We start from the raw sequence: 26,543 nt of genomic DNA on the forward strand, positions 1-26,543 counted from the left end.
ACCTAGCTCCCTAATTTAATGGGATCCAATCCACCTTTGGCCTGTTAGCCAGAATCCAGGATGCCATGTTTCCTTGTGAGTTGCCCTAATACCAGCAGTTACTACAACAGTTGGCCAGAGGACTCTGGATGGATGATGGGAAGGGTAAGGAAGGGAGAACCTGGGAAGGCTGGTTGGAGAGGTTTGGTAAGCCTCCCATGAAAAACCATGCTCAGAACGTTTCCTTGCCTTCTGGTACATTTAATATGCCCCTGTGATTAAGCAGCTGTGGAGCAGGTTTGGTGTCAGTGCCCTGGGGCATCCTCCTGCCACCTGGGGTGCCTCTGCTAATTATAACCCCAGGCAAGAGGAGGGGGAGGATGTGGCTGGGAATGCCATCTCTCTCTCCCCCTCCCTCCCCTCTGCCTTTGTTCAGCAGGGAACAACGGGTTGGGTTCCCATCTGGCTTGCAACTCAATGGTGATGCTGCAATCCAAGCCCATTAATGACCATCACTGAGGTATCAGCCCCGATAATTAGCTTTTCTCATCCCAGCAATAGCAGCTGAAAAGAAACACTAACATGTGGAGGAAGGTTGCCTTTGTGGAAAACTTCAAAACCTGCTACACCCTAAGTACCGGTAGTTGTTGGGCCTTAATTTCCAAACCAGTAAGTGTTGGTACATATTCAGAGGCACTTCATTACCACTTGTAAGAATATAGCAACTTTCTGTGCATCTATTAATTTAATACTAATTCGCTGCAAATAGTAGTTATTGTTTAATCTTTACTGATTTTTGGTCTCTCTTTTATAAAAATGTCAGCAGTTAATTTGTTCACTATACCGACCCAATTATTTATCTATCTACCTATCTATCTATGAACAGAGAGCAAGGATATGTTTTCCAGAGGGGTGGTTGTGTTCCCATCTGTTCCAGCAAAAACAACAGAGACTCTTGTGGCCCCTTAAGGACTAGCAAATATATTATGCCATAAGCTTTCATGGTCTAGAGAGGAATCTCCCCTCTTTTAAAAAAATAATGGATGGAGGGGAATAGACCTTCTGCACAAAGGAATTCTTATCCCAGTGGTTCACTCATAATGAGCTTTAAAAATAATTAATCTCTGAATTAGGATAACCAAGCTGATCAGTAAATCTAACCTAATTCTCAAGGTATTGCTCATCCCAAATTGCTGGAATTGAACACCAGGAGAGATGGATCTCCTCTGTGTTTGTCTTGTTGGTTACATTTATTGTTTTTTGAATGTGGGAAAACTCTTTGTAGGTTGGGAAGTCTCTACAGCAATCTGTTAAAATGTGGCATTTTACGCAGCAGCCATTGTTCTTGTGTTGGGCTTTCCCAGCCTTTATGGGAAACCTCCACCAAATAATCCCTCTGTGTCACAAAGGGTTCTGGGGTTCATGCAGAGGAGCGCTGGCTGGGCCTCATTGCCACACATGAATTGAGGGCAGAGTTTTAATTGATGAACACAGCAGTCCTATGTATAATTACTCAGAGGCGGCATCCTTTCAGCAAGACCTAACTCTTAAGCAAGTGTGCTTAGGATTGCAGCCTTAAGGGATAAGCTTCTCCGAGTGTTTATTGAGAGTAAATGTTTAGGTTTATGCTGTTAATCTCCATAGTGTTACGTATGAGAAAAACTCTCCTACAGAAAAAAGCAAACTTTATTTGTATGGAGGTGATGTGGGTATGGGTGGCAGGGCAAGTGTTTATAAGTCCTTGTTCCCAAGGAGCCTACAGTCCGAAACACAGATCAACAACAGATTTTCTTCTTGCTATATGGTATAAAAAATAACTGGAAACCTATTGCAGCGCCATGGCTTTCATATATGTGGAACTGTTCATAGCTCCCGAGAATCCCCAGCAGTCTTGGCATTGGCCGGCCAAGTCTTCACAGCTCAGCTTTTGCGACGGAAGTGGCACCAAAACGAAGGAAATGCCCAATTAGAGGTTGTCGGCGATGGTGGGACAGACCTCCTGCGCCATTTTCCTCTTAAGTTTCCGCTTCCAAGAGCTGGGATTTGAGTTTTGGGAACCAACAAATAACTCTGGTAGCGACTTGAATGGTGGAAATAGTTATTTCCAGATGATGGGACATTATACCAGTGCGAGGGAGCGGGGAAGCCCTGCCATGCCTGGGATATTCTGTGACCCTTACTGATGGCGCGCGCGAGGAGCGAAGAGAGAAAGGCAACCCTCCTCCTCCCTTGAGGTCTTTCTACTCACTGAGGCTCTCGGAGGGGAAGACAACACCGGCGCCCCAGCCTGGAGGGCGCATGCGCAACAGCCTGAGAGCCTGAGACCGCGAGCGAAGCGGGGAGGCGAGCGTTGTGCGCCTGCGCGCTTCCCGCGGAGAAGGCGTATTGGGGACAGCGGGATTCTCTCACCCCTCCCCCACCCCACCTACCTACTCCTTTCCCGGCCTCCGAGAGCTCGCAGCGCTCGGCCCCCCCTGCTCCTCGCACAATACCCGAGAGCGCATGCGCGCGCTTCCTCCTCTTTTCTCCCTCTCTCTCACACAAGCCCCTTTTTCTCTTCCTTACACACGCACACGCACGCGTTGGTTCGCCGCGCGCCCAGCCGCCCAATGAGGAGCGAGCCTTGAAGCGCGAGGACCCGGGTTGGTGGCGGCCGGCGGCCGAGGGCGCATGCGCGCGCGCGGTGGTTGGGGGGTGAGACAGCGAGCAAGCGAGTGAACGGAGCGAGCGGGGGACGCCGCGGGGGCTGCTGCTGCTGCTGCTGCTGCTGCTGCTACTGCTACTGAGGAGAAATTGGGAAGAAGCGCCGCGGAGGGAGGAGGAGGAGCGGCGGCAGCGGTCCCACCACCAGCGACAGCCGCGAGGAGAAGCAGCAGCAGCAGGAGGCGGCGGGTGTCGGGAGGGCCCGGTGGGATGGTGCCCCCCACCGGAGCCGCGGAGGGAGGAGGCGGCGGCGGCGGCGAAAGAGGAGCAGCGGCGGCAGGCACAGGCCGAGTGCGGCGGCGGCGAAGAGCGGCGGCGGCGGCGGGAAGAAGAGGAGGCTGCAGCTGCTTCTGCTTCTTCCCCCGCTCGCGGTGCTGAGGCGAGCCGAGCGGAGGGCGGCGGCGGCGGCGAGAGCAACGCCCGCCGCGGAGGAGCCCCCATCGCCTGGCAGCAGCATGGTCCGGGAGACCAGGCACCTCTGGGTGGGCAACTTGCCGGAGAACGTCCGCGAGGAGAAGATCATCGAGCACTTCAAGCGGTGAGTGGAGGAAGGGAGGGAGGGGCTGGTGGTGGAGTCAGAAGGACATCCCCGAAAGGGCAGGGGGAAGAAGTGGGGGGAGAGCAGGGGGTAAATAGAAGGCGGGTGGGGGAGGCAAAAGGAGGGGGAAAGGGTTCCTCGTTTCAGTCCAACGTAAGAGGAAAAGGTGCGTGTAGGAATCTTTCCGCTCCCCCACATAATTTCAACCAACGCGGGAGAGGAAGAGTGTATTTTACTTATTTGTTACATTTATATACTGCCCTTCATCCGAAGGCCGCAGGGCGGTTTACATTACATTTAGTTAAATCCTGCCTAGCTGAAGATAAGCGCTCCAGCTGGGTTTACCTAGGTAGGCAGGTAGGGAGGGAGAGAGGGGTGGATGGGCTTACCACCACGAGTCAATATATATATTAGATGAACACACTCCCCACCCTCGAATTCTCTGTATAAATAGGGGAAGAGAGACGCACTGGTGGGAAAGGAAAAATCCTTAACGTTTGAAAGGCAAGAGGCTGAGTGAGGGGAAGAGTCTAGACTATGAGCTCAGCCCCTAGATAAAAGTGGAAGAAGGGGATTCCAGACTTAAGGAAGTGGGGGGGGGATAGGAAACTGAGGCAAGACCTAAGTTATAACAAGGGCAGTTGCTTCTGAGAGCGCGTTGGGAGGTGAAGGCAGGGAACAGTGACTCCTCCAGATAATGAAGGGTTGTTGGTTTCAGGAGAGCATAAGCAAACAAGTGGGGGTGGGGTGGGAGGAAGAGTAGGGCAGCTGAATCTTCCATTTCACATCATTGAGGGAGAGAGGTTAGCAAAATGAGGGAAGGAGTACCATCCCCAGGGACATGGCAACTATGAGGAATCTTCAAGATGTCAAGAGAAGAACGAGGAAGGTGACTACTCTCACCCCACAACACATAAAGTGCCACTTCCAGGATTGAGGGGAGAACCTTTTCCTCTTGGAGTTGTGTGAAAGCAGAAGAGAAGGTGGGAGGGTTGTGGGGGAGAGAGAGATCAAATACCCCTAGTTTGGGAGGGGGTGCCTGCGGAGGCATGGATATAAATCAGGATGTGTTAGGAAGGGAAGGGAGTTTCATGGTTGTCCATGTGGAAGGGAAAACCTAAGATTGGACCTGGAATTGAGTGCCTGATGAGAGAGCCCTTTCACAGGCCAAGCCACAGATGTGCCTGGGAAAACCTGTCTTGAGTATTATAGCAGCTGCTGCTTTTACTTGCCCCTACGGATCTGATAGAATTGGAATACCTTGGATCCAAGAGAGAAGGAAGTTCAGGGGGGCTGGGATTAAGGATCCCCTCCTGCACTTGGAATCCTTGACAACCTAAAGGAAGGAACTTCAGAAAAGAAACTCCAGAGTCTGAGGAAGAAGGATACTGCCAAGTGCCATCAGCATTGTGGATTGGATTTTTCTAAGGGCATTCTGGAATGGAAACAACTTTTACCTGAAGAGGCCTGCTAATTCCTCTCTTCCCTATTTTTGTGCCAGCACTATCCACTGATGGAACTGTGGGTTTTTTTCTTGGGTTTTTTTTTTGGATTTTCAGTGTATCATAAACACAACATGGATAAACTATTGCTGCTTTCAGGGGTGCACAAGTGTCAGTCTGAACTGTTTATTTATTGATTGATTTTGCTTGCTTGCCTCTTGAAACAATTTATGAATGAAATGTTTGGGACCTGGCAATTCAAGCACAACTTTGAGGGAGAAGAAGCTGAAATCCTGCTTGAACCCAACTTCCTTTGGTTTCCTTTGCGATGGAACAGTTTTCTGCCATGGCTAATTCTGAAGACCAGATTGGTATTGTTACTTTTTATATTTTTCTTGCTGCCTTAGGCCCAGTCAAACAAAAATAATATTTCCTTGCCTCTTATTTATCTAGCAACAGGTCATATTTGGCTTAATAATTATTAATAGCGCCAACATATATGTATGTGTGTGTGTGTGTAAGAGAGAGAGATTTGTAAGCCTTCTTAGTAGTGGATGGATCCTAGGTGATATATGATTGCAGGAGTAAGCTCCATGTTTGCAACTCACTTCTGCTGTTACAGTGGAAGCCTGTTAATGGCATTGTGGAAGGAAACTGATAGGTAGAATTCTAGACAAGTGTTTTGGTCAGCTAAAATAGTTTCCAGTTTGAGACTCTGAAAGGGCTTGTAAATTTCCTTGTAATTTTCTTGCTAATGTTTAGAGTAGGAAAATTATGGAGTGAACCTAATGAGTCACCATGGGAAAAATAGACTTGGTCGCTACCTCATGGGGAACAAGCTTGGCTGGTGAAGCAGGGGGAGAAAGGAGAGTAGAACTCTGCCCTGCTTTATTAAAGGGAAGCTCTCTAGTTACTTGGCCTTCGCTTGTTCATCAGTGTTTTACGTATATTCCGAATTTGTCAGAGTTAACTCATTTTGCAACTTTTAAAGCAGATCATTTATCTCCCTCCTTCCCACGTATTGCAGTTTTGGGTGTGGGGAGGAAGACCAGTGGCGTTACGTCCGATAAACTAGTATTTGTTCTTTCTTCAGTCATTAATTTTTCATTTGTTTTTGTGTTGGGGGTGAGGGAGGGGAAAGGTTTTAACAGTGCTCCTCTATACAAAATGCAACATGCATGGGAACAATGGTTCCTTTTATTTCTGCTTGGTTTCCCTATGCGTTGCTTGTTTCTTAGTGTTGGTTTCTGTGGCTGAGAGAGGAAGAGACACATCCAGGCAAACTGTGTGCTGCAGGATTTGCTGTGCCCAGCAGCATGTAGCTTGACTTGTTCATTAGCAGCGCTGCCTGTTTCTAGAGACATTTTCCTGCTTTCTCCCCTGTTCATCTTCCATAGGTTGGGAGGGAGGAAATGTTCAGGGAAAGGACTCCCTTTCTGAAGTGGTGACTGGTGCAGTGCTTTGGCTGGTGTGAATGCCTTTCTAAAATGGCGGCCCAGTTTATGTAGGGAAGAACAGAGCTGATCTCGGGCTGCACACAGGGAGGTGGGGGAGTGCTAGGAGAGCAGTGTAAGGAGAGAATTTCTCCAGCTCCCTTGTTACAGTTGCCTGAGCTGCGGAGCTTCCTCCAAAACATGCAGAGGGAAAATATTTCGCAGAAAAGAGCAGTTGCTGCTGCAGCATTTGTGGTCACGAGGGACATCCCCTCCTTGCAAACAGTCTTCCCAGGTTTTGTAAAGGGCCAAATCTGTAAGAATAACCTTGTGCCAAGTGGCATGAAACACAGAATGGCAGACAAAGGATTAAGAAATTAATCTGAATGAATTAAAATCTAGGTATAAGAGGGGCATAATCCAGCCAGTCAGATCCTGGTAGCTGTTACATAAAACTGAAGCATCTGCCTTATTTCCCATTAAGAAATGGTCAGTTGCCCTATTATTTATTATGCCTTACACAGGAAATACAGATAATCGGAGCTTAAAATGATATGTACAACTAGACCTGTCTGGTGTTTTTTTTAATAATGCTTGTTGCAGGGTAGTGATAGACTAGATTTTGGAGTGGTGATTTAAAAAAAAAGACATGATGGGTTTATGCACCAAGATTGCCAAAGAATTCCTCCAGTGAGAATTAAATCTGACTTTTCAGTGTCGTCTTCACCCTGTTTTCACAGAGCATTTTTAATGCTGGACAAAGTTGCCATGGTGCTGTTGCTTAGTGATGGTTCAGAAAAATGGAAGGATCTGAATTAAGTGGCTCTTTCATTTTTCTGAATGTGCCATCAGTTTAAATATAGGTCTTGAAATTTAGTGTATGTGCTTGGATTTCAGAATCAGATTTATTTGGCTGTTGCATTTGGAATTGGGGGTGGGTGGGAGCTGGTAAATACTAAGGTGCACATTCCAGAATTGATATGGCCAAATATGCAAAAGTGTTTTCCATCTGCTTCTAGCTACTTGGATTACTGAATCCTTTCACTATCAGATATCTGTTGAATTGAGTTTCGGTTGGCAGGAGGAGGCCATTGTGAGTACTGTACACTGACAATAGAGCAGCCCTTCCTTTGTATGTCCCTGGCTTGTGTGGGGGAAGGGCAGAGCCCAGTTGCACAATAACTGCCTGGCTGTCTTGTGCAGGTATTGTCAACCCTTTCAGGCCCAGGACCCACTTTTAACCCAGACATACAACTGGGGACCCATTTATTATCCTTTTACCATAATTTGCATGATGGTAGTGCTCCTTTTATGACCCACCTTGGATCATGCTGCGACCCACTAGTGAGTCCTGACCTGCCAGTTGAAGATCAGATCAGTGCGCTGGAGGATAGCTGTGTTTTGCATATATATTTGAAAGGCTGCTGATAGTGGTTGCCTATACAATGAGTAAGGTTTAATTACAGGAGAGGACCTCTTTTAGTTCAGAGGGAAAAGAGCCTTTTTGGATTTAGCTGGGCTGTGCAAAGTTCCCACCCATCCCCCCAGTCTGAAAATAGGACAAAGAATATGCAGAGTCTGAGCAAGCAGTAATTATCATCCTTTAGCTGCAGAGGCAAAAAAACCTACCTGATGTATTGCCGGACATAAATGGCAGGCATAGCCAAATACTAGCCTCTATTAGCAGCAAAAGGTAAAAAAAGGTTAGCAGCACACCACTGTGAAGTGTAGTCATCTAGTTGGTACCGATGATACATTCTCATTTCAGAAGAAAACACATTCAAGTTGTTCATTCCAGGGTTCTAAAAAAAATGTACTCTAAAAAAAGTACATTTAGGAATGACTCGTTAAAGAGGAAAAAAAATGTTTCCGAATGGGACTCCTAACTCTAAAACCTTATAAAGGGAATTGAGGAGAGAAGCTTGGAAGTCTCAAGTAAACTGCCTTTTCCATAATGCCTTTATTAGGACCAAGCAAAATGTCATAAAGTTGTAAGCTTCTGAATTCTGTAAAATGAATTTGGGTACATACCATTTTTATTAGTTTGTGTAAATTTGTGTTTTTGTATATTTGGGGGCTGTTACAATAATATCCGAATAATGTTTTGCCTGTAATTTTGACAGTTCTTGTGATCCTTTTTTTTTGGGGGGGGGGAAACTGCCCTGAGGTTTTGTTTGTGTCAAAGATACTATTTTATTCTTCTTATACATACAGTGCCCTTTATGTACACAGCACTTTACAGAGTTTTAGAAGGAAAAAACAGATCTCTTACCCCAAAGAACTTAGTCTAAAACATGACTGCTAGTAAGGGGGCTATGTGATAGGTATGGTGGAGGTGATATTGTAATTCTGGAAATACAGATATTTTCTTTTTTTTAAGTCTCTTTAAGTTGGTGCATACAGATTATACGTCGTATTTAAAACGGCATCTGAAACTGCTAAGGTACCCCTTCCTTTCATGGTTTCTGTTCAGGGCCTGAGGAGTTGATTAGTTGCAACTGAAAGTGTTTCGCTAGTGTAAATGCATCCAAATCATTTCAGTCATTGAAGTACTGAAGCAATTTCCCACTGCTGAAACAGAAGCATGGCAGCCTGCAAAGAGAAGGAGGCTAAATATAGTAACATTTTTCCCCTGCACAAATGCCAAATGTCCACGTTTCTCCATGATTAACTTGAGGAGAAAAATAAGAACCTTTGCTCTCAACTACTTCTGTTTTAAGTACATAAGATAATGTGTGTGTTTAGTCCATTAATAAAATGGTGACTGTTAAAGATGGGTGTCACAAACATAATGAGTGCTTCTCAAGAGCTTGTGCTGCTTCATGTTCACAAGATGCATGAAAAGTGACATTTGAGGTTTCCCATTTCATTTTACCCTTTTTAGGCCCTGAGTCTTATTGTGGGAGAAAAACACCAGTTTGGTATCCTTTAAGACCTGTTTTTCCCTAAGGCCTTTTCCTGTACATTCTTTATTTTTGGTGACTTCAAGTCGCATACTGTTCCCTCCTCCTTTCTACCAATGTGGTGCCCTCCAGTTGCTGTTGGACCACAGCTCCCATCATCCATGACGTGCTGGCAGAGGTGGGGGCGAGGGGGCTGATGGGAGTTGGAGTCCACAACATTTGGAGGGCACCATGTTGTCTACCTTTGCACTAATGCACATAAGCAGCGCAAGCTGCGTGCCTTCTGGCATTTTCATCCCCCACAGACAGGAGAATGTACAGCTGGATGCTAGCTGTCTAGTCTCTCTGTTCACTGTTCTGCCTCTACATGACTAATGAAAGCCTAAACATGCTTCCAAGGCTGTACCGATTGAGAAGGCTGGATCTGGATCTTGTACATGGCTCCCTAAGTAAACTACCACCTTCATTTAAATTTTGCAGCTGCGTGGTGTTGCGTACCCTGTTTTGCAAGTGACTTGACAGGAGGAGGATTTGGTGCAGAGAGGGAATGAGTCATTGGGAAGGATGTAGCAGAGAAAGTAGGCTTTCCTTCTGAAGACGGACAGAGATCCCTATGAGAATAACTGCAATTGTAATTGGCAAAGTTTGGTTTGCTGCCTTAATGCTATTGTGTTTTGAATTCTACCCACACCCTCATTGTTATCTTTTGGAGGAAGAGGAGCAGAGTGCTCCAGGTTCTAGGTAGCTTTGGGATCATTGCTATGCTATGGCTGACAGAATTGTTCTGCTCTCTGCCACTTTATGATGTGTAGGATTCCTCAGATCTACATGCTTGTTACACAGCTTGAGGCTGCTGGTGCGTTTCCCCGGAGAAATCCTTGGATGCTTCCTTCCTGCCAGCCCACTGGACATGAAATGAGTGTTTGAACAGGAGGGGCAGCCTCACATCGTCTGATTCAGCTGTGGATTTTTGGATAGCCTTGAGCAAGCCTCATGCCCGTAAAGTGGGGGCAGCCTTGAAATTTCCTTTGGGGAGCAGTTCTTTGCATTCTGTGACAGTGTTCTATAAATAACATTTCAAAACGCATAAAAGCCACAAAGCAGCCAAACCTCTAGAAAGTTTGTGTCAACGGATGAAACTTCATGGGCTGTATTTTTCTTAAACTTCCCACATAGCTGCTTTGTTTCTTGTTCTAGAAGAGCCTGCTTCTAAATAGTCATGATACCATAAAAGCGATACCATGTCTGACATTCCGCAATGTGATCTGCACCCTGTTTTGCAAGTGGCTTGGCTATTTGAGAAAGGTACGCACTGAAGCACATAACCTTCCCAAAGTCAGCCTTGAATTCTGATCCCAAAACTGATTACGCAGACGCAAGCCCCGCTGCATTAAATGGGACTTGATTCCTAGTAATTGTGCTAGGATTTCAGCCTTTTGTATTCTACAAATTTCTAATTAACCCAAGTGAGCTCCAGGAATCTTAGCTGACTTTTGTGAAACTGGACATGTCTGATAAGGAGGTAATTAAATGAGCTGAGAGAGAAGGCAATCATTATAATCTCTAGCTGTAAACTATCTCCTTGTCTGCCAGATGTAAAACTTCTAGGAAGGCTGAAATTCTTTCAGGGGCAAGAAATATGATGCTGAGTTCATAATATCTCTGTTGCGGTTGGTTGTATGCAGTAAAGCTTTAGACAAAGGTCACTAGTGTTGCAAGATGGGCTCATGGGTTCCTTGTCGCAAAGCCTGAAGTCTTTGAACTATAGAAGTAAATGTTCTTATTCCGCAAACATTTTTGTGCTTTTGGCGTGGGAGGGGAGTGGTGGTCATACTCTCACTCAGTGTGACTAAACTTGACAAACTAAGTTGACTGCTAATTACATGCATTAATGATCTGTTGGCTTCATTTTTACAAATGAATAGATAAAGAAAGGGTTGTGTATCTGTTTACTTGAGATACTGAAGGGCAGTGGTGTAGGCTAGTCATTACTAATGGCATATGTGCATGTATGTCCCACTGTGGCCTCTAGTTAAGCTAGTGTTGCATCATGTTTTGGTGCATCAAATTGTATCCTGAAACTGGAAGCATGACTAGTACTTGTAGACGGTCTTACTTAGATCCCTGTTGGATAGTGTGTATGAGAGATAATACACCTGCCTAGCATGGAGAGGAACCCCTCAGGTTGCATACTTCCTTGGTTAACCTTTTGGGGGGGGGGAATGCCAACAGTGGGCATGGCAAAGACCAAAGTAGGTAGAGATACTGAGCACAGACATCCAGCATACACATTCACTCTCCCTGCTTAACAGTTAGGCTTGGAAAAAGCATTTCCTTTATGGGCTTTCCTTTATGGGAGCCCAGTTATGTGATCTTCCTGGAGATTACAGCTGGGAGGCTTGACCTTTCTTTAGCTTCATTCTCCATGAAGATTACCCAGTTCTCCATCCCTCCCCCCAGAAGAAACCCCAACAACTACTCTTGGAAAACACATTCTGTTTGAGCCACTAGACAGATTTTTTCCAAGCTTAATTGTGGCGGGGGTGAAAAGGGGACACTGGGGGCTGGATAGGGAGGCCCCATGGGCTGCATCCATACCACTGACTTATACACACACATTCCCAGAGCACTTCTTGAAAGGTTTCTTTAATTTATTTTTAAAACTAATATTCCACCCTTCGTCATAAGACTCCACGGTGAGTTGCAATAATAAATGCATAGAATAAACATTAATAAAACAACACTTGTAAAATGGAGTTGTTCTTGAGATTAAGGCATCCCTCCTAGTGTATTAAAGGCTGGGTACCCTATTTTATTAATGGTTGTTGGTTTATATTTTGCTATATATTGCCTTGGCTCTTAAAAAGTGGTATGGAAAACTAACATGATCATATGTTCCTTATAATCTGATGCAAGGAATTTATTTCATTCTCTTCCCCCACCCCCCACCCTACTGTGTTGTTGTTCTTCAGTGAGCTTGGGTCCCAGTTCCAGGAGCTGTAAGCCTCTTACAGCAACACTCGCCAAGGAAAACAAGGTTGAAGGTGCAGTCCAGTCCAAACAAACCAGGGTCAGACACCTGGAATCAGTTCAGGTGCAAAGCATGATGCAGAGGCTATGCCAGGCAGCAGTCCGAGGTCAATACCTCAGAGAGTCCAGGCAAAGTGCAGCACAACAAGGAGGGGGAGATGAGGCTTGGAAACAAGGAACCAGCGATATGGGAAGTTGCTTGCAACTCGGAGGCTCAAGAGGCAGACTTTGTGTACTCAGACCTCCTAGACCACACCCTAACCACAGTTACTGGTGGTGAAGGAGTTTCAGGGATTACTTGCTCATGAGGATGCCCTTGACTCATGAGGCTCTGTGGACTTTGGGTCCACAGAGTATGCTCTGTTGTCAGTCTGGCCCAGAACTGGACCTTTTGGTGCCAGCAGATGCAGGGAGCGGGGCTCCCGCCTTCTCCTTTGATCCTCAACACTGATTCTGGGGGACACTGCCTGATCCCCAAGGGCCTTGGCTTGTGGGAAATCTGGTTTGTCCTTCAAAGACAGCACTTAGTGTCTGGTATTGGGTCAGGACTAGTCTTGATATACTGCCTCCAATCTCTTGGCTTATATGGGGAAGTCATTGCAATTTGACTCCTGCATAATTGCTCCCATGGTACTAGCTCCGAGTTAGAACTATGCAGAGGCAGTGTTAAAAACTGAAATATGAAATATTATGTTCATTTTTCACATGGTTTAGTCCTTCCCTCTAATATTCTTCAGAGGGGCTCTTCTCCAGTCTTCAAAGAGTAGTTGGAAGTGGGAAGGCAGGAAAAAGGTCCTCCTTTCCTTCCACTCTGCAGTTTTAATCTGAAATCTTAGGCTTACTGAAATTTTACTGCACCCAGAGCTCAGAAACTGCTTGCCCTAATGAAATTCCCTGTCACAAAATGCGCCTAGAACAATGGGAGTTTTGAACACTGTGCAGAGGTCATGGGGGCCTTGCTTCTGTCAAACCACAGATGTAGGAAGTATGTTGCCTTAATGGTGGCAAGCTATGTTATGTTTTGTAGAAAGGGAAACTTTTTTTAAAAAGCAAAAGTGCTGAGTATCAAAACATTTGAAAATTAAACCTAGTAAGTTGGTCATGTCCATTAATTTCCATGGGTCTGTTCTTAGTAGGACTAATGTTCAATACAACCATATAAGGTTGCAAGTTGATTCACTTGTGAAACATTTTCTAAAGCAACAGAAGCTGTTCTGACATGTGTTGTGGTGCCCTGAGACTTTCATTGTGGTCTGTGGACAGCAGCCTTGAGCAAGTGCAGCCCCACAAGTGGTAACGGTCTTTGGTTTCGCCATCAGTCTGAAGAAACACAATTTTTTAAGGAAAGCAAAAGAGAATCTCTAAAACCAGTAGGTGGGGTGATCTCCCTTTTGGCTAACTTTCCCCATGTTAGGGAATTCTCTTCACTTGGGAACAGGACATCTCTGATGAGGCTGTGCCAAGATGGCCTTTAGGACACTTGAGTGACATCAACCTGACTGTGAGCTACATTCAGGTAGATATGGCTGGGCTGTCTTTTGGCTGATGCATTTGATGGTTCCTGCTCCTCCCTCTTGATTTTCAGAACACCTCTTTTCTGTTTGTGTAAGTCTCCTTAGCCTCATGTTACAATGGGAAAACCTATTTGTGCCTGCTGCAAGAGCAATTGGAGGACATAACATAGTCCTTATTGTTCAGGGGCCCAGCCTGTATTTCTAAAACTTACAACTTCTTTGAAGACTCAGGTAGAACTCTGTGTGCCCACATGTGCTTCTCCATATACCAGTGCAAGTCTTATGCAGTCCCAACTGGTGCCATGCCATGTTCAGAAACGAACTCTCGTTCTCCGTGGCGGGAAGTCTCGTGTCAAAATGATTGCTAGGCTCATGCCTTGCCTTGAGTCTTGTAGTGCTTGAACTGCACACCTATGACCTGGGAGAGCTGGATTTGAATCCCCACCCAGCCATAAAGCTCACTGAGTGACCGTGGGCCACTCACCATCTCTTAGCCTGACCTGCCTCAGAGGTTTGCTGTGAGAATGAAGTAGAGAGGAAGAGAACCATGAGATCATTGGAAGATAAAGGTGCTGTATAAACCAACCAACCAATATTTTCCCCACTCTGAATTGATGCATTGGCAAACTAATCAAAAACCTCAGTCTTGCATACTTGCACCTTCACTGTCTCCCCTCCCCTTAAAAAAATATGCCTGTGCTCTTTCGCTTCATGGGAAGTGTGGGGTGTGTGTGTTTTAATTCCAAACTGGTGCACTGATGATCCTTGAGGGTGGGTGGGTTGTATACTGCATTTGAAAATAGCTGTCATCTGCCATTCTTTCGAGGATAGACTGGAATGATGCACAGTCTGAAATTCTGTCAGCAGCTTGAAAACTGGCACTGGCCACCCAGATCTGTGGATGCCAGGAAGAGCTGCTGTGTGCTCCTTATGTGTCTGTGGTGAAAGCCAAAATGCACTGGCAGCTTAGAGCTGCAACCAGTTCAATTTAATGCCACTGAAGACTTCTTTGGAACTGGGCTTTCTTGTTTTTTCAAAGGCATGCCACCTCCAGCTAGTTATCCCTTGATGTGAGGGAAAATGTGAAGTGTTTAATCCGGCTAGAGGGGGAGAGCTATATGGAATGGCCTTTTTTTTTTTTTTTTTTTGCAACACCTCTCTTTTAGGTTAACCAAACATGCCCTGGATGTTGAGGGCATTGAACTTAAGCATAGTTTTTGAAAGAAGGATGCACACTGTCCTGGAGAACAGTTCTGAGGATGGCCAAGTGCCATTTCCTTTACAGTAATGCTTTTTTGCTATATGTTCAGCATTTATCGCAGTGCAGTCAGTGTGATAAAACTAGCCGCTTGCTACATGCCTGTGACAACAACTGCTTAGCAACTAACTGTAACATGAAACAAGTGTTTGATGTTTTGATGGAGCTTATAGTGAAGAAGTAGGTACTGTTACTCTTTGCCTGGAAGACCTTCAGCATGCCAAACTCCTCTGGATTTATCATCTTAACTGTGTAAATTTTATGTGATATAGAATTTTCTCTTGAGCTAGGGCAGATCCACACCAAACATTTAAAACAGATCCAACATACATTTCAAGCACACAACTTCCTCAAAAGAATTATGTAGTTTTCACCATACAGACCTACAGTTCTTTGTACCCATAACAAACTACAGTTCCTGGTATTCCTTGGGGAAAGCCAGGTGCTTTAAATGTATGGTATGGAGCTGCCCGTACTTGCCTGAAATTAACATAGATAATTACTAGGACTCCAGGAAATATGGAGGAAAGAGCTTGCAACTTCCTTACCTATTTTTATAGACATATGCAAGCAGACTAATGGGAAATGGTAACAGGGAACATAAGATTATTGCCCTGCTCTGTGCATGCCATTAAATCAGTGTATCTGTAGGTGTTCCAGGTCTGCAATACCTATAATTTGTTTGGGCATTGGTTTTTTTTAAATGCGTGTGTTGCTAACCAGCTTATGTGCCCATGGGATAGTGTGTGTGTGTGTGGGGGGGGGAGATAGAGATTTTAATTGAATAGAATATATGCATTCACATTGTTAGTAGTTGACCTCACTTGGTTGGGCTGTGTTTGCATGAACAAAGATGAGCAATATGAACACACCTATAGTGCTTAGCAAGAGCCTGTAGTACCTGTACATGTGTCTACGCACCCTCCTCCAATTCCGTGATAGATTTGAGCAAAGCTGGTGTTTGTCTAAAGAAGAGTGACTTGTAAAAATGTGAATGGCAGGTTCTGGAATCTCCCCCCCCCCCACAACCGCCACATTTAGCACACTTTCTTTTTGGTTAAACACACATTGCAGCAGTTGTGAATATGGTTTTCTCCTAATCAGTGTTGTTAATTAAGCCAATTTCTGCCTTGAGCCCTTGGAATCTGTTGCCAGCAAATAAACAGCAGCAGTTTAGTTCTGCTTTCAGTAGCTTGGGAGAACCTAGTTTTGCAAACCACAAGCTCTCTTTCACAGCTATGCTTTAAAAAGGACTAAATTGACCAATAATGACTGTATAAAATGCATGTGTGAAATCTAGATATTGTGTTAGTCTTTGGAATGAGTACTAACTAAGTCAGATTCAGTGATGGAATATTGACTTTTAAATTTCCGGTCACCATATCCCTGTTACCATGAAATTCCTATTTTTGGAAAACAGCCCCACATTGGCTCTTGCTCTTTCCGTTTATATTTTGTTAAGCTGTCCTATTTTTTTCTGGTGGCCTTTGCAGACTTCTGCCGCCCCAGATTTAATGTCCTCAGTGTCGTAATCTTTTGTAATCAGTTTTACTAATTATAGTTAACAAACAAAAATGCCAACATGCACATCATTAACTTAGGTTGCTATGGAGTGTGATGATGGATTATTGCAGACAGTTTCCTCAGGTCTCCCCATTTCCCCAGTTCAGCTGAGGCTTGTCTCATGGTGACACGTAGCCTAAGGATGACAATGAAGAAATCTACTTAATTAAGCCTGGAAAAATACCACCTGCCCCAGGATCCATTGTGGAGGAAGAAAGAGGAGAGGGGGCAGCACAGCTGCCCTGTTGGCTTCTTTGTGGTAGCCTGGTCTAAGGTGAATGTGCTGATCATGTTTAAGTCCAGAAAAACTGGCTTAGCGTGGCCTTGTGGTTGAGTAATTGACAAGGGGCCCTGAGTCCCAGTTTTGCTGTTCTGTCTTCTGGAGCCTTCAGGTGCCTTAAAGGAACAGATCAACTGAAAGGTCTTACACTTGTTCCAGAGAACTAAGAAAAGGGCTTCATGCCCCCCAGAGGATTCTACTTGCAGAAAGAGCTTCATAGAAGCCACTGAAAAGCAAACCATACAATGAGACCAGCTTGTCTGACATGCTGCGAGTTACTTACTGATTAACATGAATTATGCAAGGTGGGGAAGGTTGCTAAAAAAGAGCAACAAGAGGAGCTTTGTTTTCATGGGGATCTTTAGAGCCAGCATGCAGCAAATCCCCCCTCTCCCCCCTTGCTCTGTTTTTTATCTGTTTGCTTCTTGGAAAGGCTGAAGTAAGTAAAGAGAGCTGGAGGAAGCGTTTTCACAAGGGCTCTTTTCAGCATGGTGAAGGTCATGATGGCTCCTGTCCTCTTTGTGTCTCTTTCCCAACGAAGGTTACCCTCACAAAAGCTTTTCTCTGCTGTTTCTCCTTCCTTGTTGTGGCTCTTGCAAATGCCACCGTGAAAAATGCTCTCCCTTTCCTCCATTGCCTGTCCTCCGGCAGCCCTTCAGAAAGCCTCTCTTCTCCTTGCAGTGCATTGTTCTGCTGCAGTAAATGATCCCGTGATGCAACATTGCAGATCTTTTCCCTCCCCTCCCTTCGGGATCAGATAGCATGAAGCAATGCAGCTCCCCTCCCCGCGGGAACTGCCACCACAGGAGCAGTTTGGAGAGTAGCCAATGGGTGGGGCTGGGCTGGATCACTAGGCAGATTAATCTTCACGGTGGGTGACTAAAAGGTATGGGCAATTAAAAAGGCGCAGGCGATGCTAGGGCACAGAGCGTTGAAAGCCTTCCTGCTCGCACAGCTGCTTTGTCTTGAGGGTTGTGTATGTTGCTGAGGATGTGTAACTTTTACTCTCTCCTCCTGGAAAAGCAGCTGCCACACGCATCCCAGTGGCTTGTTGCATGAGAAGACATGCTGTGCCAAATAGTTACACAGCCCTGAGATTTAGGTGTGGGTGAACAAGTATTGTGCAATCTGTGTTAGGGCTGAAAAAAATAGGGCAATCTCTGTGGTAGTAATCTGGCAATAGTGTCTCCAGCTGTGCCTGGTTTTTAAAACTGTAGATGGAGAAATTGGACTGCATAGGTTTCATTCCTCCCACAGATATTGTAAATTTGGCCTGTGCCTCTGATTATAGGAAAGTTCCTTAAACCAGCACAGACCATTTATCCATCTAGCCTAGTATTAGGCTCTCTGACTGGCTGTGGCCCTTTGGGCTCTTGGACTCGGAGGCCTTTCCCGTCACCTGCTTCTGAAATCTCCAGGCATTGAGCCTGGGACTTGCTACATGCAAAGTATGTGTTCTGCTACGGAGCTGTGGTCCCCCCTCCTCCTTTGATTGGCTGTGCTGATTTCTCCAATGCAGCCAGTGAGCTTTGTGTAGCTAGCAGAGATTTCAAGGCTGGGAGTCCTACATCGCCCCATCAGTTGTTTTTGAAAACACTTAAGAGTCATCTGAACAGAACGTGCTCTACTACCCCTTGCACTGTACGAGGTTTCTGCACCCCATGAGTCTTAGACCAGCTAGCATTGGAGAACTTGAAGCAAGTAATAACCATCAAATTCTGTGGCGGGATTTCTGCTTCTACTGAAGAGCATTAGTGGCCCCCTTGTTCCCTGTGGCAGAGATGTAGGGCCTTTCCTGGCAATACTCAGCAGGTTTCCCTTCCTGTGGAACTTCTTTGGTGGTGCCAGTTCTCACACATGGATGAATCTGTGGATTTCGCTAGTGTCTATGAGCCTGGAGAGAGAATGACGCTGAGGGAATTGTGCTGCTGACACACTGTTTTTGCCATGTGGCTAGTCCATGTAACTGTGTTTCTGGGTTTTTGACTCTTGTTCTTTCACTGCTTGGGCCCAAAACTTCTAATTCAGACTCTTGAAAATGGAGTCAGGTGTGTCAAAATTGGAAGCTGGATGGTTCTTTTTCTCAGCTATAATTAAAGGGTAATTAAAGATACATGAAGGTTGTCTGACAACCTTGGTTGTTCTTGCACTTTCTCTAGTGAGATAGCACTGTTTTGTCATCTTTCTCCAGGTTAGTTTATTTTCTGTTTTGAAAAGGAACATTTATAGAACATCTGTGGAACTGTAATGCTTACAGAATACCGTATTTTTTGCACCATAACACTCACTTTTTTCCTCCTAGAAAGTAAGGGGAAATGTCTGTGCGTGTTATGGAGCGAATGCCTGCGGGTGGCGGGGGGATCTGCTGCAGTCATGAGCAGAGGATCCATGGTTCCCCTTCCTTCCCTCCTCCGTGGTTACAAAGCATGGATCCACATGGATCCTCAGGATTTCTGCATTGGGCTACTCCAAACTCACTGTCAGATCACATGTCTGTGGCCACAGCAAAAATCATATATCCACTATTTCGTTTAGAATATTTTTTTTCTTGTTTTCCTCCTCAAACTACGTGCGTGTTATGGTCTGGTGCGTGTTATAGAGCGAAAAATACAGTAACTTATTTTGTTCAAAGGAGCTGGGAGTTCAGTTAAAGGGTCTTTACAGGTGGATTTATTAAAATTGGATTATTTCAGAACTTCCATCTTGTCTATCCAGTTTGGGAACATTAAAAATATTTCCAGGGGCTGTATCAAATTAGTCATACTCAAAGCAGACATGTCTGTTGATTTCAATAGGACTATCTTGTGTATTGGCTTCAAACCCACATTTGTAAATTAGTGGTCAAACAGATCCCCTGCTCGCTGGGGTTGCAAAAAACACAGAAACTTCCTTGGTTGACTGGTGTGTGCAAACTGTGGTGCTGATATCCAGGGATATGAAATGTTTTATCTGGTTTTTCCTAGGAATTCCCAAATATTCTTCCAAACCTGGCTGAAGCTGCGATTTACAGCATTGTTTAGATATTAAGCCCATGGGCAGGACTTGGTTATTAGTTCTATTTTTTAAAACTGTATAGCAGTGCCTTGCAAATAATAAATATTATTACTAAACTGTGAGCAAGTTGGGAAATACACACATTCAATAAATCCTTTGATCTGGTTACTTTTAAGGCTGATTGAGCTGAAGCATATTGGAGCTGTGGCATACCTTTATGTAAAAGACTTTTTCTTTCAGTATAAAGCATAATTTTATATATATATATATATATATATATATATATATATATATATATATATATATAGGGGTATTCAAAACTGAATATTGTATCACAGCTTTGTTTGTTTGTTTACTTACTTATAAAGTGTGAGGGGAAGGATAGGAGCAGCTGAGTAAAAAAGCAGTTTGTTTGAAACTTTGTTTCTAACAGACTAAAGCCATGATGTGAAGCACAGTTACTGCAATGAAAGTTTAACAGGAATAAATTCAAAATAAATATGCAAGTCAAACTTTTATTGTGTGAGCCAATGGTTGCGACATCATCCCTAACATCGACAGACACTAAATACACAATAAAATCATAAGCAAATCTAACAGAAACCTTTGTTTACAAGGACAGATAAAACAGAGGGGAGTCACATATGGATTGCAGAATAAATATGCTTAGCATCACAGCCTCAGTGCTGGAAATTTCAGCCAACTAAAATGTGGTTTGACAACATGTTATGTCTGTGTGAGCCTTTAATACATATTCTTTTTCTTTCTTTCTCCCCTAGATATGGACGTGTTGAAAGTGTCAAAATTCTCCCCAAAAGGGGGTCAGAAGGTGGCGTGGCAGCCTTTGTGGATTTTGTGGACATCAAGAGTGCCCAGAAGGCACACAACTCTGTCAACAAAATGGGAGATAGAGACCTTCGGACGGATTATAATGAACCGGGAACCATTCCTAGCGCTGCTCGGGGATTGGATGATACAGTTTCCATAGCATCTCGTAGTAGAGAGGTTTCTGGGTTCAGAGGAGGTGGTGGTGGGCCCACGTATGGCCCACCACCATCGCTTCATGCACGGGAAGGACGCTATGAGCGGAGACTTGATGGGTAAGTTCCAAGGTTTCACTAGGCAGGTATTTTGTATTTGATGTGGTGAGAAACACAAACTCCTGTATAGGGCCCCCAGATGGATTTAAAATTTGGGGATTTATCTGCATTTCCTATTTTGGGTTTGGAAACGGAAGTGATTCCCGCCCCAGTGGCTGGTATCTTGTGGATCTGTAGAGGATATTTCCTGCAGCTGGTTGGATACTTGGTCCTAAGACGGAAGACTTCCGATGGTCATCCTCGATTATGGAGCTATTCTTCTAGAACTTCTAGAACAATCTCATTCTTGGATAACGTTAAGGCTTTACTCGGATGTATCCTTATTATCAAATGGAGCTATTTCGTTACTGCAAGCCTCAAAACCCAGTATGGAGTATCTTCAGAATGTAGAACCTACAGAGTCTTGGAGAAGCTTCATGGCTAGTTTTTTCAGGGTTTTTCTGGTGTGCATAGTTTATGTATAGAATTGGATTGATTCCAAAAATTTCTAGTAGGCTTTTTAAAAGTTATGCATTCATCGTCTTGGATTCTACAAACAACCTCTAGCCATGGGAATACATTGTGGTATGGTGAAGACAGCAGAAGGCAGCTTTTGATGTTTCCACTTTTGGATCTACACCACTTCCGTATATCTTGGGATTACTGTTCCTCATGGTATTGGCAAAAGTGAAGGAGATGGACACTGCTAAATCTTGGAAATTACAGGCCGTCTGTTAAGGTGCTGGAATAATGGCTACTACCTCGAATTTGTGGGATGGTACACAGCCAAGATCCCAGTGGCCCAGGGGAGTGGATTACTATCTAGACTTGTTAAGAGCGCACTTGTCACTGTACAGTTAAAAGGCACTTTAGCTTTAAAGACTGTTGATAATCAGCTTGTGGATACATAAAGAGAAAATTGACTTTGTTGGATGGTTACAAAGATGGACAGAGGATGTCTGCTAGCCAGCAGTGAGACATTCATCTATTCATATCTTGGTGTATTTTCTACCAACTGTTTGATTCAGACTTAGAGCTGGAGTCACTCTCTTTTGTTGGATATACCTAGACGTGATTTGCTGCCTGAAGAATGAAGTCTGGGGGTTACAGAGTCCTCATGTCAATCTGGGACAACTGGCTTCCAGTGGATTTTTTTCCCTGTTTGTCACTAAGATTTTTTTTCTTGCTCGCTCATCTAAAATATCATTTTGACACCCTTGCCCATTAAGAAGGTGGATTACCCCTATAAGAGGGGCCAAAATTGGGGAAGTTATGTTCACAATTCTCTCCCTAGATTTAATTGGGAATATAGGTCGTGTTTCCACACTTGGAAAAGGTTGGTATGTCCTGCCCTGTGTATATTAGCTCCTCTCCTAACCCAAGTCAATCCCTCTTTCCACTAACTCCAGTAGTAATTAGTACTAATAGATAATCAGCACTGCTGTAGTCATTAGATTTTCAGCTCTGCTAGTTCTTTTGTCTGTCTTCTGTGTCCTTCTAATGGATAAGGAGCTCTTTTACTATACCAGTAACCCTCTAGGAGTATTGCTTCTGTTCCTTTATTACACCAGCTCTCACTGGCATAATGTTCCATAGGGTGCAAAGTGCTGCTTGTTTTTCTTCTTTTAAGGAAGAAGACACACATGCACACAACACGTGCACACATTTGGAAACAGTTTGCTGCCTTATTTGCATGTAGCTGCAAATAATTGGAAATGTATATTGTGCATTTTGGAATTTTTCTTTGCATTTCTGTTAAGACAACTCTGAATTGCTCAAGAGGCAGGAATTCAGAGAAAAGAAAGCCTTTAAGATTCATCAAGCACCTTCATCTCAGGGATTACTAGCCCTGTGCTTGAGATGCATGTGTAGGAAAGGAGAGAAATTTATAATCAAGGAAGATTCTAATCCACTCTTAAGACTAAACAAAAGAAAAATACAAAAGAGTTCAAGCTTTTGAGAAGATCTGTCCTGGGACCCAGCAGAAGAGGAGGAACTGTGGGGGTGGAGGTGGGAGAGGATTGAGTGCCTAGAACTGAAGTAGCTGTGAATTGGTTTTCAAAGAAGACTGTTGGAACAAAGGGAGATGGCTTAAAACCCTTCTTCCTAAAATGGGGCTTTAAATTTTGCAACTAACTCAGGCTCTGGCTTATTACTAAATCCACAAACATTTCCTGTTGAATTACTATTTTTCTTGATTAGCCATGCCACTAAAGATTGGCCATCCTTTTACTTTTAATAAATTAGAGTACTAAACTATTGGAAGCCTTCTGGGTCATTTTGCTTTCTGTTTTGAAATACTATCCTATGAAAATACTCATCAGTGTTCTGGGCCATAGAATTGAGTCACAGGCACAGTGTTCTCATTAACTCTGAAGTACATAGTAGAGCAAACTGCTGATTATTTATGTGGAGTATAGAAACTGTGGCAATTAGCTTTATTCTTTAAATATTAATACCCCACTTTTCTTTGATTCAAAGCTGCTTAGAAAAATGCCCACAGCTTACCAGTAAATCTTGCTTTGGGGACTTAACGCCTTTTGTGGGCATGGCTTTGTCTTCACATTGTCTGTGGCACTTAAAAGTACCTACCTCTTGGATAATTAATAGGATCAATGTATTGAGCATTCGCTGTTTTGACATTATATCCAAGGAATCTTAGCAACTAAAATGCTAACAGTAACTTGCCTTTTCTGGACTCATGCTTTTCACAGGGGCTTTCATGGCCAGCCAAACATTTAGCAAAAGATCTTCAGCATACCCATGCAATGAAAAATATGAATAGTTGTAATTATTTAGAATCCTAGAGCATTGTGCTCCTAGAATAATTATATTTTAAATTGGTGGTTTTTTTTAAAAAAAAAACACTATATGAAAATCATTCAGGGCCCAGAAGATCATTAGTTTGTTCTGTGATGCAGAACTCTGGTCATGAAAGCCCAGTTTATTCAGTGAAGCAGAATCAGTGCCAAGCTGTGCTGTACCTAGATGTAACTGAGGAGTTGTGTGGAAGAACCAAGCTCATTGGTTTTGCTTTATAGTCATTATAGTCATTTAGAGTCATTTATTATTAATATTACTTGTGAAGATCGCCAATGCCACACTAAATGTTTGCATGATGTTGGGACCTTCTCCTCCATCTCTGATTGACATAAATATTTTCCCCCTCCTAAATGCAGGGCTTCAGATAACAGGGAGCGTGCTTATGAACATAGTGCCTATGGACACCATGAACGGGGGACAGGAGGATTTGATCGGACAAGACATTATGATCAGGATTACTATAGAGATCCTCGAGAGCGGACTTTACAACATGGACTCTATTACAGTTCTCGGAGTCGCAGCCCGAGCCGTTTTGATGCTCATGACCCCCGTTACGAGCCTCGGGCCCGGGAGCAGTTTACTTTGCCCAGCGTGGTACACAGGGATATCTACAGGGATGATCTCACACGGGAGGTACGAGGCCGGAGGCCAGAGCGGAATTACCAGCACAGCAGGAGCCGGTCACCACATTCATCCCAGTCTAGGACCCAGTCTCCTCAGAGGCTGGCGAGCCAAGCGTCAAGACCTACTAGGTCCCCTAGTGGCAGCGGCTCTAGGAGCAGATCATCAAGCAGTGATTCAATCAGCAGCAGTAGCAGTACCAGCAGTGACAGGTATGTAAACGCCCCTGTCATATTTATTACTGCCATGTTTTCATCCTGGAATATGAATTCCCAAGGATTACCTATGGGATATTGCAGTGTCCTTTTCTTATTGCTCTATTCCCCTGTGCCCCCTGAAGACCTGTACCTTCAGCATTTGAGCCCCTGCTTAAGAATGAAGTTGTTGACATTTATATGTACTACATTTCAAAATGTGTCAACTTAAATGGTGCCTCATGGAACAAAGTTAATATGATTGGTTTCATACGGCTTTCCCACTTCTATTTAAAATCCAGTGCCAATTATCAGTCATTGTCTGCCTTGCTTTCTCTTCTCCCACCCCCTGCCTGCATGTGTTTTTTCCAGCAAATTTTGTTAGTTTAAAGGAATAACCTTCTCTTAGTAATGACGCCTGAGAGATGAATGGAGTGTTGGTTTTAAATTGTGGCTGTAGCTGAATGGATTACTGTGGCAAAATAATGTTGTTCAAGCTTAGCAAGGACTTGATAGAAGGGTTTTTTTGTTTTGTTTTTATTTTTCAATGAAGAGCTGTGGGAGAATGAGAGAATTTTTGGAATAGAATGTGTATCATATGAAACTGGTTTTAAAGGACTGTATCTTCCTTCCCAGTCAAATTGCATGTGTGTACAGGCGATAGCCATTTTAGGCATGTCCAATTGATGAACAGTCGCTGATGCTTGGGTCCTTTTGGACGTGGTAGAAGGCAGAACGGGGGTGGAACGGGACAGGGTGAGGCACACTTGTATGTACTGGCACACTTGCTTGTCCTCGCAAAGCCATAATTTGCCTATGTGTTTTATGTGAACCATGTCCAAAATGTTCATTACAGGTACTTGGGAAAAGTGCTATAGATGCTTGTAAATAATTGGTAGCTCTGAAAATTAATTTTCTCCAATCAGCAAAGGACTTTGCAAAAGAAGGGCCTAGCATTGCAATGTTATCCTCTATTGGTGTCTATAAAAATCTCACCAACTGAAATGTGTTTTCAGTGTTTCATCAAACTAATTTTTGTCTTCCTTATTCTAGTTAGTGCTTGACCACTAGTACAAGGTTTTTGCAGACTTGACTCTGGCATACTTGCCTGAAATACTGATTTGTGTTGCTGAATGTATTATTTCCAGCATTAGATATATAAGCTATTTGCCAAATGGCACCTTAAATCTAGGTTACAATCCCCATTTGTTTTGCAATGAAATTATTATTATTATTAATTTCATTTGTATACTGCTTTATATTTCAAAGAGAAAAAAAAATCTCAAAGCATTTTACAATACATTAAAACAGAAAATTAAACAACCCAGAATAAAACAAATGCAAGTTTCAAGGGAAATATTCCCTATATTTATTTACCTGCTTAATTTATATAGCTGCCCCATATCAGAAGTACTCTAGGAAGCCAGTGTGGTGTACTGGTTAGAGTGTCTGACTGGTTCAAATCCCCATGCAGTCATGAAGCTCACTGGGTGATCTTGGGCCACTCACAGCCTCCTAACCCCTACAGTGACCCTGTGAGGTAGATTAACTGAGGAGCAGGATGAACCATGTTCTCAAAGGTGGGATATAAATGCAATAAAGACTGTGAGTTCTTCTGCTCACCTTCTTAAGAAAGCTGGAGGGGCCAGTCAGATGGAGATGTCAGAGGTCAACCTCTGCAGTTGGACCCGTAGCAGTTGCAGAACGTGCCTAGTGCCTGGGGAATTTCAAACAGTGATTATTTCACATTGGGCTTGTGAAACTCACATACTTGTGGTGAAGCCCAGCTTTCAAGTAATGTTACTGTAGAGACCACAGAGCTTCTTTTTATCTAGAATGTGTTTCGAGAATTCCACTTGAATTAATTTTTGTGTTTTCTAATGTAGTTGCTGTGATTAATGGACTATGACTCTTTGGTTAAACCAGATGAACTTTAGAAAGAATTTGTCTTCTTTGTTGAAACTTGCCCTTGTCATGGATTTTTAAAAAATTGATTACTTGCATGTATCCTGAGACATGAAGATGAAAATTACTGTAGTGAAAGTGCTAGAAAAACCACCATGACTTAACATTCAGGCTTCCTGAGACTTGGCTGGAGAGATTGGTTGCTGTCTCTTGCTTACCAGCCTCCTCTCCTGGAGTGAAAGTAGACTTTGGCAAACTTTATTGCATTACATAATACTGGCCAT

At 43.8% G+C, this 26,543-nt stretch overlaps 1 protein-coding gene across 4 annotated transcripts in view; it reads left to right on the plus strand.

The window, feature by feature from the left end:
* The first annotated feature begins 2,946 nt into the window (after nucleotides 1-2,946).
* Nucleotides 2,947-26,543, plus strand: part of SPEN (spen family transcriptional repressor) — a 70,479-nt gene continuing 46,882 nt past the window's right edge. For 3 of the 4 annotated variants that reach the window (XM_081202861.1, XM_081202862.1, XM_081202864.1), the window contains exons 1-3: nucleotides 2,947-3,220; nucleotides 20,417-20,737; nucleotides 23,896-24,372. In XM_081202861.1, the coding sequence (XP_081058987.1) occupies nucleotides 3,138-3,220; nucleotides 20,417-20,737; nucleotides 23,896-24,372 (881 nt within the window). In that variant the 5' untranslated portion in view covers nucleotides 2,947-3,137. Of the gene's footprint in view, nucleotides 3,221-4,863; nucleotides 5,034-20,416; nucleotides 20,738-23,895; nucleotides 24,373-26,543 lie in introns of those variants that run through there. The other variant, XM_081202863.1, reaches the window with a different exon arrangement.

Source organism: Podarcis bocagei (genome assembly GCF_964188305.1).
Source record: "Podarcis bocagei genome assembly, chromosome: 7".
Taxonomy (NCBI): Eukaryota; Metazoa; Chordata; class Lepidosauria; order Squamata; family Lacertidae; genus Podarcis; species Podarcis bocagei.